The 12,512-nt window shown below is 51.2% G+C and overlaps 1 protein-coding gene across 1 annotated transcript in view; it reads right to left on the bottom strand.

The window, feature by feature from the left end:
- LOC149327635 (uncharacterized) overlaps positions 1-12,512 on the bottom strand; it is an 84,859-nt gene that overhangs the window by 36,368 nt on the left and 35,979 nt on the right. The window contains exons 4-5 of the mRNA XM_089563712.1: positions 11,664-11,864; positions 8,432-8,523 (exon numbers count right to left, since the gene is read on the bottom strand). Coding sequence (XP_089419838.1) covers positions 8,432-8,523; positions 11,664-11,864 — 293 coding nt within the window. The remainder of the gene's footprint in view (positions 1-8,431; positions 8,524-11,663; positions 11,865-12,512) is intronic.

The raw sequence follows: 12,512 nt of genomic DNA, 5'->3' as shown, positions 1-12,512 counted from the left end.
CTTTTTTGGCTGGTAAAAAAATTCTTCCATAAGTCTCCAATTTGCCTGTGTCCTCAACAAACCGCAGGATCCCTGTCCACTACTAGTCAAATATTTCAACTCCACCTGGCTTGGACTCCCACCGCCCTTCTCTGTGGAGAAAGGGTGACAGCAGCTGGCAAAGGACAAGGTTAACTGCAGATCAACTGGGGAAGCATTATCCTGCACTGATTTTGACGGCAGGTTCACAAGACAAACAAAATCAACTCGAGGAGCGGGGTGCACATCATGCGACTGAATGTCAATGGCCAGTGAAAATGGCACCAGCACTGTGGAATGCACATGCAGAAAACGAGACGCATTTTTTTGTCAACTTTGAGTAGCAGTCTACTGCACTTTTAAAGAGCAAAGCTCTCAAGTATGGCAACACTGGCACTTTTTGTTTTACTGGGGTGAGGGTCGTCGTGAGGGTTGAAGTACATATTTCTTTTCGATCCATTGTGTTAATTGCGAGCTATGTCTACCTAATAGGGGCTGGGCATCTAACATCACCGTTATTTCTTTGCAGCAGTTAAAACAATACAGCATACATTTTATAACATGCTTAACGAATTTTTGGGAGCAGCATGCTTTTACCCTTCTATTTGTTGCTACTGAATCAGTTTGGCGTTGACAAAAGATCTGTAATAAGGAGTAATTACTCATTGACATCCACTCGAGCACAGCCAAATGGCTACAAAGGAAAGCTATACAGCTTTCACAGAAACTTCGTAGTTAAAGAAAGATTCGTCCTGGTCCGGTGTTCGAGCTCAGAACCACCACTTCACTGGAGCAGTCGCTCTACCAATTTGTCCAACCTGGACGGCAAGCTTATGGTAGGGCGAGAGCGAAGTGATCAATAACTCGAGTGGGAACTGTGTTGGTCCAAAGTTTTAGGACCCCTAAAACATTGGACAAACTCAGTTCCCGCTTCATGTTACCTCTAAAACATTGGACAAACTGAGTTCCCGCTTCATGTTACAATACTGAGTGACATTTTGGTCTATACACCAGAAATACCGGTAAAGCATCATGATAGAACACAATGTTTTTTAAAGGGATAAAGGAATATGTTCGCCCTTTCAGAGGGCACATATGCATAAGAGGCAACATGTGTGAAATAGTCACTGCACCTGAAGCAGTGTAAACTCCATTATGTTAACAGCAGCAGTCAAAAGCTTCATGAGCGACTATTTCATACAGATCATGCAATTACATTCATGTAATTCAGGATCAGATTCATGTGATTATACAGGGAGGTACTGCTGCTAAGTGCACGTAGAGCTCTGCATGCATTTCTAAACCCGGCTGTGAGCCTATGTCTACGAAATTTTTCTAAATAGGCAGGTAAGGTATGCATCACTGGAAAACAATACCTACCACAAACAGCTGAGGAGAGATAGCACAGCCAAAAGCTGGAAGCACGAATGGCCCAGTAGATACTGGCAGCTGGCAACTGCAAATAAATATGTCAGAGCAACTGTTGTCAGTGGCCGTAACAATGTCATGAATGACAAGAGAAGAAATTGTCTACTGCTTCATAAATTAGAATAAGGTATTCACATAGGAACACAAAAAGCAATGAGATGGCCCATGACAAAAGAAATGAACAGATTCTATGTGATGCACCGATATACATTTTTTCAGTAGATTTACATGACTGTCACAACCGCATAGAAAGATGAGCAGGCTGGAATACCACTATTTTTATGCATGATGAAAAGAGCGTAACTATTCGAATATAGCATGCACAGGATTTAATTATTACTACTAGGGTGCTTTGGAGCAGCACCGAAGGTATTTTTAAATTGAACGTAGCGACCAGTAGACCCGTCTGCTTTGCACAAATGACGAGAGGATGGAAAAGGCATGCATTCATTAGCAAGAAGCACGATATCTCACATCACAGCATGAAACGAAAATTGGTATAGCATTTAACAAATCTGCACAGAAATAAAAACTGCCTAGTGGCAATGCAAGTAAGAGCAAGGGAAAAAAATACCGAAGAAAACTGGTGAGTGTGGTGCAGGGAGGTCTGTGGGTAGGGTCTCGTGCCTGGGAATAGTTCCGAGCGCGGAGAATCGCCGGCAGCACAGCTGGTGGCAGTCAACCAAGAATAAATAAGAGAAAGTGAAAATCAATAACAAACCATCACCGATATAGCGAACGACTTGAAAGCGGGCCGCACAAACGAGGGATATAGCAAAAAGCTTGAAATCCTAAATAAGTGCGCAGTTGCATCCCAAACAGTTCTCAAAATCTGAAGGCGAGGAAGCATCGACACCTACACCTCAGGGTAGACGCAAGAACGATCTAACTTTGACATAATACTGTGTCAAATTCTGTTCCATGGGGAAGCACAGATAAAAATTTACAAATGACTAGGCAAGGGATATGCCCCAGCCTTTTACACGCGATCATTGTCCCCGAAAAAATTGTATGACAAATATTAAGGCGTAAGCACTAATCCGACGAGTACACACACTGAGCACTGTCTGTTGGCAGCTGGCCTAGCGCGAGTGCTCTGTCGCGCGGCACTGCCGCTCATCGTCATCTTCTAAGTAGCACAAATCAATCCGACGGTCACCAGCCGCGACGCAACTCGACCGTTGTCAGTTCCCTTGTCTGTCCGCAGCTGGCCTAGCAAGAGCGCTCTCTAACGTGGCACTGCACGCTCATCATCCTCTCCTACGTATCACAAATCTATGCTATTGGAATGTAGTAAACATTGTCTGTTGTTTTTCGCAGCGCTAGCAAGCGACCGCATAACTCTGTTGTGATAACTGGTGGCCGCGGCCGACAGCGCGCCTGAATACGTAGTGCGCGGGCCGCGGGCCAACGGACCGTCGTGTGAATCGGCCTTAACGCATTATAGCTGAGGCAACCGCACGCAGACTGCCTGCACTGCCATCCCTATATAGGCGCACACTAATAACGCGTGCGAATAGAGATCAGAAGTAAAGAAACGTACACGGGACTCACCGTTCAGACGGCTCATCAAGGCTTAGCAAAACCGCACATTCTTCTTCGTTGCCTCTCCAGATGACAAGAAGTCGTAGCGCTACCTTTCTTCACGGCTTTACCCGTTCAAAATCACCAGTGTTGACAGGGCATAATTCTCGTCGTTGGTTTCCAAAACACACTTGTGTTCTTCATACACGTCCACCGCACGAGCACTCAAACAATGCTACGAAAACCCAAATAACACAAAACGTGACGACGGCTGCAGTTTTGCTTCGTTAAAAAAACCTACAAATGCGCTTTTTTATTACTAATATTTGAATTGTGTTCGCAACAAAAACAAATTATATTTTTTCATTTTATTTCTTTATTAAATGCGAACACCAAAGCGCTTTTAGATACTTTTGCTGACATGTCGTTTGTAGAAGCTGCGATCCTGTGATCCCATCCCCGGGTGTCCTAGCAGACGACGGCGCAGACGACGCTGTTGACGGAATGCAATTTCGATTGACGGCAGCGAAAATCCCTTAAATGCGACAAAAAACGCAAAGAAACGCACCGTATCGCAAACTGGTCCATATCAAGGATATGTTCGACGCGAGCGGTAGGACAAAGAGCTGCTGCGATGCATTACTCAACGCGACACTGGCATGCTCGACGGAGATCTACATGAAACAGAGCTTAAATGTGACCCGTACAAGCGGATTACTGTGATATCAACTGCGTTACGGAACTACGACGATACTTGCTTCACACTTTAGCTTATATGCAACAGCGGCCCGCACTCGCCGCATCCTGTTCGAGTGTACTTTCACTAGCAAGAGCCCACATGCATGGAAGCCGACAGAAGCAACTGTCTTTTCGAGTTCACATTGTTCCGAGAAATACGAGCAGCTTACTTTAGCACGTACTCGAATTTAAGTTCTCAGCCTGTGTGTCACCTACGGTGACGATGGCGTCGAGGACGAGCTTAAGAATCGCCTTAACGTGGCCGCAACGCAGCCGGTATCCCAAGCATTCGTGCGCTAATTGTTGTTCACCTGTACTGCGAACGTGCGCTCAGTCGAAGGCCAGCCGCTAGCTGCTCGATTTACCAGCCTTGCGAGTACAATTCGCAAGTTTCTGAGCCAATCTGTGAGTGAGCCGAGCTTTCAGCAATGACGCTGCTCGCGAGCGCGCCGCGCGACGAGCTTCGGCCTGCTCCCTGGCTGCCGTATTCGTAGCTAAGCCTAGGAGGTTTCACTTCGATGCCAGAGCTGAGAGCGCTTCGAAACTGGCTAGCGCTGAGGTGCTACTCTTTGCATTGTAAGTACGTTTTATTGTGAACTATGTCTCGTAGTGAAATAAAGATATGCTCGGGTCGACCCGAACGGTGATGATGGCGTCGAGGACGAGCTTAAGAATCGCCGCAACGCAGCCGATATTCCATGCATACATGTGTGCTAAATTTGTTCACCTGTGCTGCAAACGTGGGCATAAAGGCTCGCTCAATCGCAGGCCAGTCGCTGCTCGATTTTCCAGCCTTGCGTGCGCGATTCGCAAGCTACGGAGCGAATCATTGAGCGAGCCGAGCTTTCGGCAACGACGCCGCCCGCGGTCGCGCCGGGCGACGAACTGTGCGCTGCTCGCTGGCTGCCCTTGTCGTCGCTAAACCTAGCCAATTTCACATAGATGCTGTAGCTGAATGCGCTTCGAAACTGGCCAGCACTTAGGTGCTACCCTCGGCACCGTTTTACTCTGAACCCCGCGTCATAGGGAAATAAATATATGCTCGGTTTCCGCGACCCCTTCAGGAGCGGAGCTATAGCAGAGGCCAGGCGAACTCCAGAGCAGCAGCAAAGCGGCTATGGGAGGAAATTTGTATGGCTGTTATCGCTTCTACCAACAACTCGACATTGGCTAATGATACTCTATCCCAGAGCTTTGGTCGTGAACAAACAATACCAGTGCATTTTTCTGACGCCGGCATCCAGGCTGGCAGGCCGGCCCCGAGAAGCTAGCGCGCCCTTACGAATGTATGGCCGTAAGGGCGGAGGAGTAAAACAAGCACTGAACTCCCTTGAAGTACGCAAGAGTGGAAATGCCATTTTACTCTTTTGTCAAGAGGAGTGAACAGGACCTTTCACTCTTTCTCGTTTGTAGAGAGAGTAGATTGAGACCTGCAGGAGTAGCGAGGCTCTTTTACTCTTAATGGAGGAGTAGCAGTTCTTAGAGTGTAGGGGCTCTGTCGCAGTGGTTGGGCGTGATCGTCTGTGACAATGCGGTGCTTGGCAAGCCCGGTTCGTCGCACATTCGATGCTGATGAGAAGCAGTCGCTGTACCTCTGAAGAAGACTGCGTATTAGGTCTTGTCTGCTCCGGGTTAATGCTGGGTTGATATCAAACGTCGGTTGATGGCCTTTGTCAAATGGTAATACGGGTTGGTCGGGTAGGGAAAATATATCTCTGATGTCTGCCAGCTCGTCGAGAAAAGCAATCGCCGCACCTTTCTTTAGATGCCGGTATTCTTCGGTGAAGTTGGTTAGCAGCACCTGTGCTTGGTCAGTTCGGGTTTGAGCGACTCCTCTTGCGACGCCCATTCCTCGATCCAGGAGTAACTGTGCGTTCCCCTCTACGACGCCTTCGGCATTTTCGATATCTCCAGTACCTATGCAAGCGAGGGCGCTTGATCGGGGTGGCACGCTTAATGCTTCATCGAGGACGTTTAAGGCAACGTGATGAATCGCGCTCGTCCCAGCAGGTATGGCTTTCTCCGTGGAAAGCTTGATCGACTTAGATCGAAGGTCGATGATCGCCCGATGTTCATTGAGGAAGTACATTCCCAAAATCACGTCTGGCGAGCATTGCTGTAGGATCAGGAAGGTTGTAGCGTAGGTTCGCACATTTACAGTAACTCTCGCGGTGCAGCGTCCTGACGGCATGATAAGGTTACCACCTGCGGTGCGGATCAGTGGGCTTTCCCAAGTTGTTGTTACTTTCTTGAGTCGGAGAGCAAGTGGCCCACACATGACGGAGTAGTCAGCTCCGGTGTCGACCAAGGTAGTAACCGCATGACCGTCGACCGTAACTTCGAGGTCACTTGTTCGCGTTTTCGTGTTGCACGTGGTCTTCGGTGTACGATCTCGGCTTCGTCGAGCAGTGAGGCTTCGGTTGGCGGACTCCGACGTTACTTCACTGGGTGGCGGTAAAAGATTCAACTCTGGCCGCGTCGTCGCCGTCGTCGCCGGTGTTGTCGTAGTTCAGGCATGGTCATGCGTTTTCGTCGATGGAGGATATTTGCTCTCGCGCTCAGAAGCAACCTAAGCTCCAGATAATAAGAACGGTAAACTGGGCTAGTTGGTAGGAATTCATACTGAAAACTGCGCAAAAAAAACGAAGTCGTGCCTTCTCGTTCTGTGTCTTCGTTTTTTTTTTGCGCAGTTTTCAGTATGAATAAGCTCCAGAGGCTGCTTTATTCAGTTTAACCTTCGGGGGCTGGGGGAGCCTTCACGCACTGCGTTGCCTCGGCTAGGAGATACAAAGCGCGGTGAAGATGGCGACGGGGAACGTGATAGGCGGCTCGGCGATGAGCATTCTTCCCGACGCAAAAACTCTTCGATTCCAGCTGGTCGCCGGCCGGGTCGGGGTCCTGAGGGCGTCGTAAGAGAAACCTCGGATTGCCATTGTCCTGTATGGGCAGTACCGGAAAATGTGACCGGTTTCGCCACTGTGGAAGCATAGTGGGCGGCGCTGGTCGGGAGTTCTCCACTCGTCGCATTTCCTCGGCTGTGCGCGTCGCTGGAAGGACGGGCGGGTTGGGGCGAGAGGGCGACGGTCCAGCGCAGCTGGCTGAGGGCGATAGGGGCTTGGGTCCCGTCGTCGAGGGGCAGGATGGCGCACAGCTGCGGCGTAAGTCATGGCTGGGGGCTGCAGAGGCTGCGTGGGTGTCGGCGTCACACCCAAGGCCTGTTGAACCTCGTCCCGGACGACGTCAGTGAACGATGAAAGCTGCGGCTGCATTCCTGTTGGCAGCCGTCGTCGGAGCTCCTCTCGCACAACTTGACGGATAACCTCCCGCAGGTTATTGTTGTTAGTGGTGTTCAGGAAGTTTGCTGAGAAAACACGCTGCTGGCGGTCATATTGGCGGGCTCGGGCGTCAGGAGGTTTTTCCATAGTGGATGCCTCATCTACGAATTCCGCGACGGTTTTCGGTGGGTTCCGAACGAGGCCGGCTAAGAGTTGCTCCTTAACTCCTCGCATAAGGAGCTTTACCTTTTCTTCTTCCTTCATGTTTGCGTCGGCACGCCGGAAGAGACGCTTCATTTCCTCAGTGTACACTGCAACGGTCTCGTTTGGGTGGTGTATGCGAGACTGTAGCAGCTGCTGGGCTCTCTCCTTTCGCACGACGTTTGTGAAGGTCTTCAGAAGCTGCTCCTTCAAGGTTTCCCAGTTCGTGAGACTAGCTTCCTCATTTTCAAACCAGATTCTTGCTGGTCCGTCCGAGGCGAAGAAGACGTACCTTAATTTCGTGCCATCGTCCCATTGGTTAAAAATAGCGACACGGTCGAACTGTTCCAGCCATTCTTCGGGGTCGGCGCCAGGCGCAGCGTCGAAGGTTGGTGGCACCCAGCGGTGCTGAAGAATGATTGGAGTCGTCGTCTGGAGCAAGCTCATGGTGGACGTTGCTAATGGCTTTCGCTTCCGGGTAGGGTCCGGCAGAATCCCTAACTAAGGTGCGTCCCCTAGCAGACGTCGGCTTGCGCGGTGGACTGGACTCAGGTCCTGCGGTGAATGACTCAGAGGGCTAGCGTCACGACTTGTAGGGGGTGTCTGGAACATAGAAGGCTACCGAGCACCTCCACCAGATGTCACGTTGTAGTGACGGCAGTCCAGTGGTCAGAAAGACAGTAACAAGACTTTCGAACGAATCTCTTTATTTGGGCTGTCTTGTGTCCGCAAAAGAACTAAACAGCACGGCAGTGGCGTAAGCAACAAATGTGCTCGTCAGTCGTCGAACTACGAATGCCCGCCGCTCGCGGCATCGCTCAATTTAAATCCGCCAAGCAAACTTCCAGAAAACAGGTCAAGATCATCTACAGTAATCTGGAAACACGTAGATGCAGCTCTTCATGGCTGTGATCAATCGAGATTAATCCGGTCGCTTATCGCGTCACGGGCAAAATGATAACACCCCTTTCCTGCGGCCTTGCGCGAACGAACGGACACTACATGATACGTGACAATATGAATGAAATAATGGAGTAATGATTTACAGATTAACTCAGGCACACGGCTACAGAGGCCAGCTGTACGCCCTTGAGTAATTTTTATGAATAAATAATTATTTAGTAATCGTCTCGTTACAAATATATCCACATTATGGGATATCCCTGAAACAGAAGACCAGTAATATTAATAGAATAGGCTCATCTGAGTAAACTACGCAAAGCTGCGTAGTAATCGATGCTCCGCACCTTCCATTCGATGATAGATCCATCTGGGGGCAACGTCACGTGTTCTTCGAGAGCCAGGGCCACCTCCCGGGAACCGTCAGTAGGGCTGAGCACTGCCGCCGGGGAAAGATAGCGCAAATATTTGCCATAATTGTCTGTCCACACAGTGCTAACCAGACATTTGCGAAAAGCTCACAAATATGATGTAATGTGGCGAAAAGCACGGCATCAAGCCGGTGGTCCAATGAGATCGTTTTTAAGATATGCAGGGACATGTAAGCGTTGGCTACGGAGGGGTGCTTATCATGACCCGCAAAAATCCTCACGAATTCTCGAGTGCGTTGCTTGAATTGACACCAGCGGCGCGGAGCTTTGCCGGCTGGGCCCAAGACCGTGCTACAGTGGCTGAAAGGCATCTGCTATCGTCAGCCCCAGTGACACAACGAAAACAATGGTCTACTTCCCAGTGGGCAACGCTCCGCTCAGCTGGCTACAGTCTAAGCAACGCACTCTGGTGATAAGTTTTGCGGGCCGAGTACGAGGCGGAGCATTCGCGTAACGTTAGAGGCAGTGCTGTAGCCCGAGGTTCACGGCTGTGTTGCCTCAGCGCTGCGTCGCCTTCTATCTACTCTTAAGAAGAGTACTTCTTATCTCGGCGCTGGAACAGGAGCAATTATACCTGGCCGCATGACCCCATTTCAGGCTCTGTGTTCGAGTATTATTGCAACAGCGCTGCAACATGCGCCATATCCTCAGTGAAAGGACGGACGAAGACTTGAACTGCCGCTACGCGATCGCGTATGTGGCATTGGGCGGTTGTCAGAAAGAAACAAGTTAACACACAGGTAATGAGTGAAGTTATTTTGCATGAGTCCACACAGCAGGTTGCGGAGAAAGCAGTACAAAGGCTCCCGTTTAGTCATGAGGCGTTCCGATGGCGACAATCCTAACGCCCTGTTGAGCGGTGCGCACAGTCTGCCATGCTCACTTTGGCGTGTGCCGTCAATACGGACAATAAAATCACTTATATAAGTACTTCTTGGTCTTAGGTGGAAGGAGGTATAGTAGTGGAAAAGTAGGAGCGGTTCTCATCAAAAGAAATTACAGAACAGTGTAGAGAGAGGCGCAGCGCCTTCGGAACGTGTAAGCGATCGTTGCAAACGGTATTGCGTCAGTCCTGATGGTATATTTGAGAAAAATACGTGCACCCTAAGGAAGTAATGAAAGTGTATGCAGCGTACAGGCGTGGGCAAAAGTGGAGAGACGACAGAGCCACGGCTCCGGCTGCAGGACCGGCTGAGGCACCGCGGCGGTGCTATAATGCTCCCCGTGCTCGCTGCGAGAGTACCCTGAGTGGTGACAAACTTTGCCCTCGCTCTCGCGCTGGTGCTCATGATACATGATAAATTCCGAATGGGACGTTCAGCTGCTCTCCTGCTGGCGGTCGCGAGGAAGGGAATCGCGCATCTTCAATGGTACAGAACATGGCACTGGGCCCATTCGTTTTTCAGTACCGGTCTGTCCGGGACTTGCGGACTCGGGTCCGGCATATGATTTTCTCAAGCAGCCAGAAAGCTCCGCCCACTAGTCAGAAAGCCGTCCGCATCGCCATAGCAACGCGTTCAGTTTTCGCCTGTGCCAGTCCGCGGGCTACTTGGGGCTTCGAGGAAGGCAGCAGACGATAGCTGCCCGGAAAGTGAAACGCCGCACTTGCAGCCATACTATGTTAGACTCTGTAGCATTTTGCGAACTTTACGTCTTCTTAGAGGACGATATCGTGCGTTAAACCTCCACATGAGCTCCGTAGCTGCTATCTGAGCAATTCTACGTAATACATTTTGTTCTTGCATCTTCGTACTATTTTCGTTAAATCCACCACACATGGCTCGCATTCATAGCTGCGATCGCGTACTCTTTGCTCGTGTCGTCAAGAGGTTCTTGTTCGCTTGTTTTGCGACATGTTGTACGCGCTTACCTGAAAGCATCGCAGGTGAACCACTCGTATACGGAGAAGCCCGTGCTTCTCAACATTTTTGCGAGGGCTTTTGTCTGTCTGCCTATCCTTAGCGAGTAGGGCTAATTTGTGCGAACTTCGCGGCGTGCAGCTGCGGCGAGCATACCCCCGAAGCTGAGTTCTGTAATGCACCTGCCCTAAGCTGACAGGATGCTCTCCAAATCGACTCAGTGCTCATAATCGAAGGCATGGCGTTGCTTCGGCGTCGCGGTGGCCATGGCTTGTGTCGTCTGCTAACAGGTGACAGCAGCCTGGCACGGTAACCGAGGAGGAGCCCGGCTCCTGAGCGAGTCCGCAAGCAGCCCCCGGCAAGTAGGTCATGTGACCACGATGGTGCTTCCGGTCAGAGCGGAAGCCGAGACCTGTCAGCAAGGATCCCGTGACTGGAAAATCGAATACGCCCACGCGGCAACGTGGCCTCAAGCCATTGCGCTCCTGAGTGGAAACGGCCAGTTTGATTTTAGTTGCTGGGATGTTTCGTATTACATTAGAGAAAGAGTGAGTTGTTTTTACCATAGTTGGGAACTCATCTGCAGGATGTTTTCCCCTTCAAATGCATCTAATAGCTCATTCCATTCGCCTATCCGGAACAAGGTTTCTTTCATAAGGAAGAAGAAAGCGCGTATGGAAGGGGCGATTTCGATTCACATCCTCCGTTCCGATTGGCTACCGCGAATTCTCGACGTATTTTGTGTTCACTCATTTGCTCCTCTTCGTATCGACCATCAGCAGCAGAGGAGCCGAACGTCGCGCTGGGAATTTATCATGCATGATAAGCCCCCGCGCGAGAGCAGGGCCACATATTGCCGTCGCTCGGGGATCTCTCGCAAAAATCTCGTGGCGCGCGATCGCAACGCCATGGTGCGGCCCCGCAGCCGCCCCTGCTGCCGGAGGCGTCACCTCTCCGCTTGTGCCCACGCCTGTATATGAGCGCAGCTGTTATATCATTAGGGGGTGATAGGCCGGTGTAAATTTGTTTCTCGTTGATCAAGAGCGGAGAAGGTCGTCAGACTGGATGAGAGCAAGAGGGCATGTGGCGCGTTCCAATCGGCGATCCAGACCAGCTATTCGAATCAGCGAAGCAGCGATATGTCCGTCGCAATCCAGTTAGAACTGAGGTCCTGAATCCGAACATCCCACTGAAGCATGCTCTTCTCTTTCGCGTGTATTAAGAAAGCTGGTTCCGGATGGATGATTGGAATGCGTCATTAGGCAGCCGAACTGCTCGAACAGACATACGAGTGGGGTCCGAGTCGATGATGTAGGTGAGCTGCCCGTACAGGACCTCTCCCAGTCCTCCTCCGGAGCCATCACCCGCTGCTCCCCGTCGTACGTACACCAGAGCCTGTATCTTGTTCAGGAAGCGGTCACGGTCGGCCACGGGGCTCAACTCCAGCGACAACGGGTCGCGAAGCACCTCGGACGAGCTGCGGGGCCAACCTGCTGTCACAAAATTCGGCGCATTTTAGGAACAAAGAAAAACCGCCGCGCGCACGGCGTCTCGCCGGCGCGAGCCCGACGGGGGAGAGGGAAAGCCCCCGCCGAGCGCGTGCCTCTCTCTCCACCGCCGTGGCGTGCGCCGAGGAAATGAGTCATCCCCGCCGATTATTCTCGAACATGCGAGTCGGTTCTACAGCTGACGGGGGGAAGAGGGGGAAGCCTTGCGTGCGCTAAGACATGTCCCCCTCCTCTGCACTCGGGCGTCGGCGACGCCGCCACGACGGCGCCACGCTAGAACACGCTGGAATCTTCGCGAAACGACTCCTGACTCTGACCAATGGGGACGCGCGGCCGGCGAGAGAAAGAAAGGGAAACTACACTGGAGATGCTGCGTGTATGTGCGCGCCTACTGTGGCGCGTACAACAAACAGACGTGAGAGCGAGCCTATAAAAAGGACGATGACAGCTATCAGTCAGTCCGGACCGCCGTTTAAGCTTCATCGAAGCGCGCCCGTTCGACTCCCGGGAAAACACCACTCGGCCAGCATCGGACCAACGAGGCAACGGTCGCCAGTCTGCGGGACGGCATCGTCGGAGAACTCTGGTCGTCGGACTGCCGCAGTGCCCGGTGAACAAATTGTGTTTTGC

The sequence above is a fragment of the Amblyomma mixtum genome, chromosome 10 (assembly GCF_055824585.1).
Source record: "Amblyomma mixtum isolate Tamu chromosome 10, ASM5582458v1, whole genome shotgun sequence".
NCBI lineage: Eukaryota > Metazoa > Arthropoda > Arachnida > Ixodida > Ixodidae > Amblyomma > Amblyomma mixtum.
Note: the sequence above shows the minus strand (reverse complement) of the source record. Positions and strands in the feature narration are given on the sequence as shown.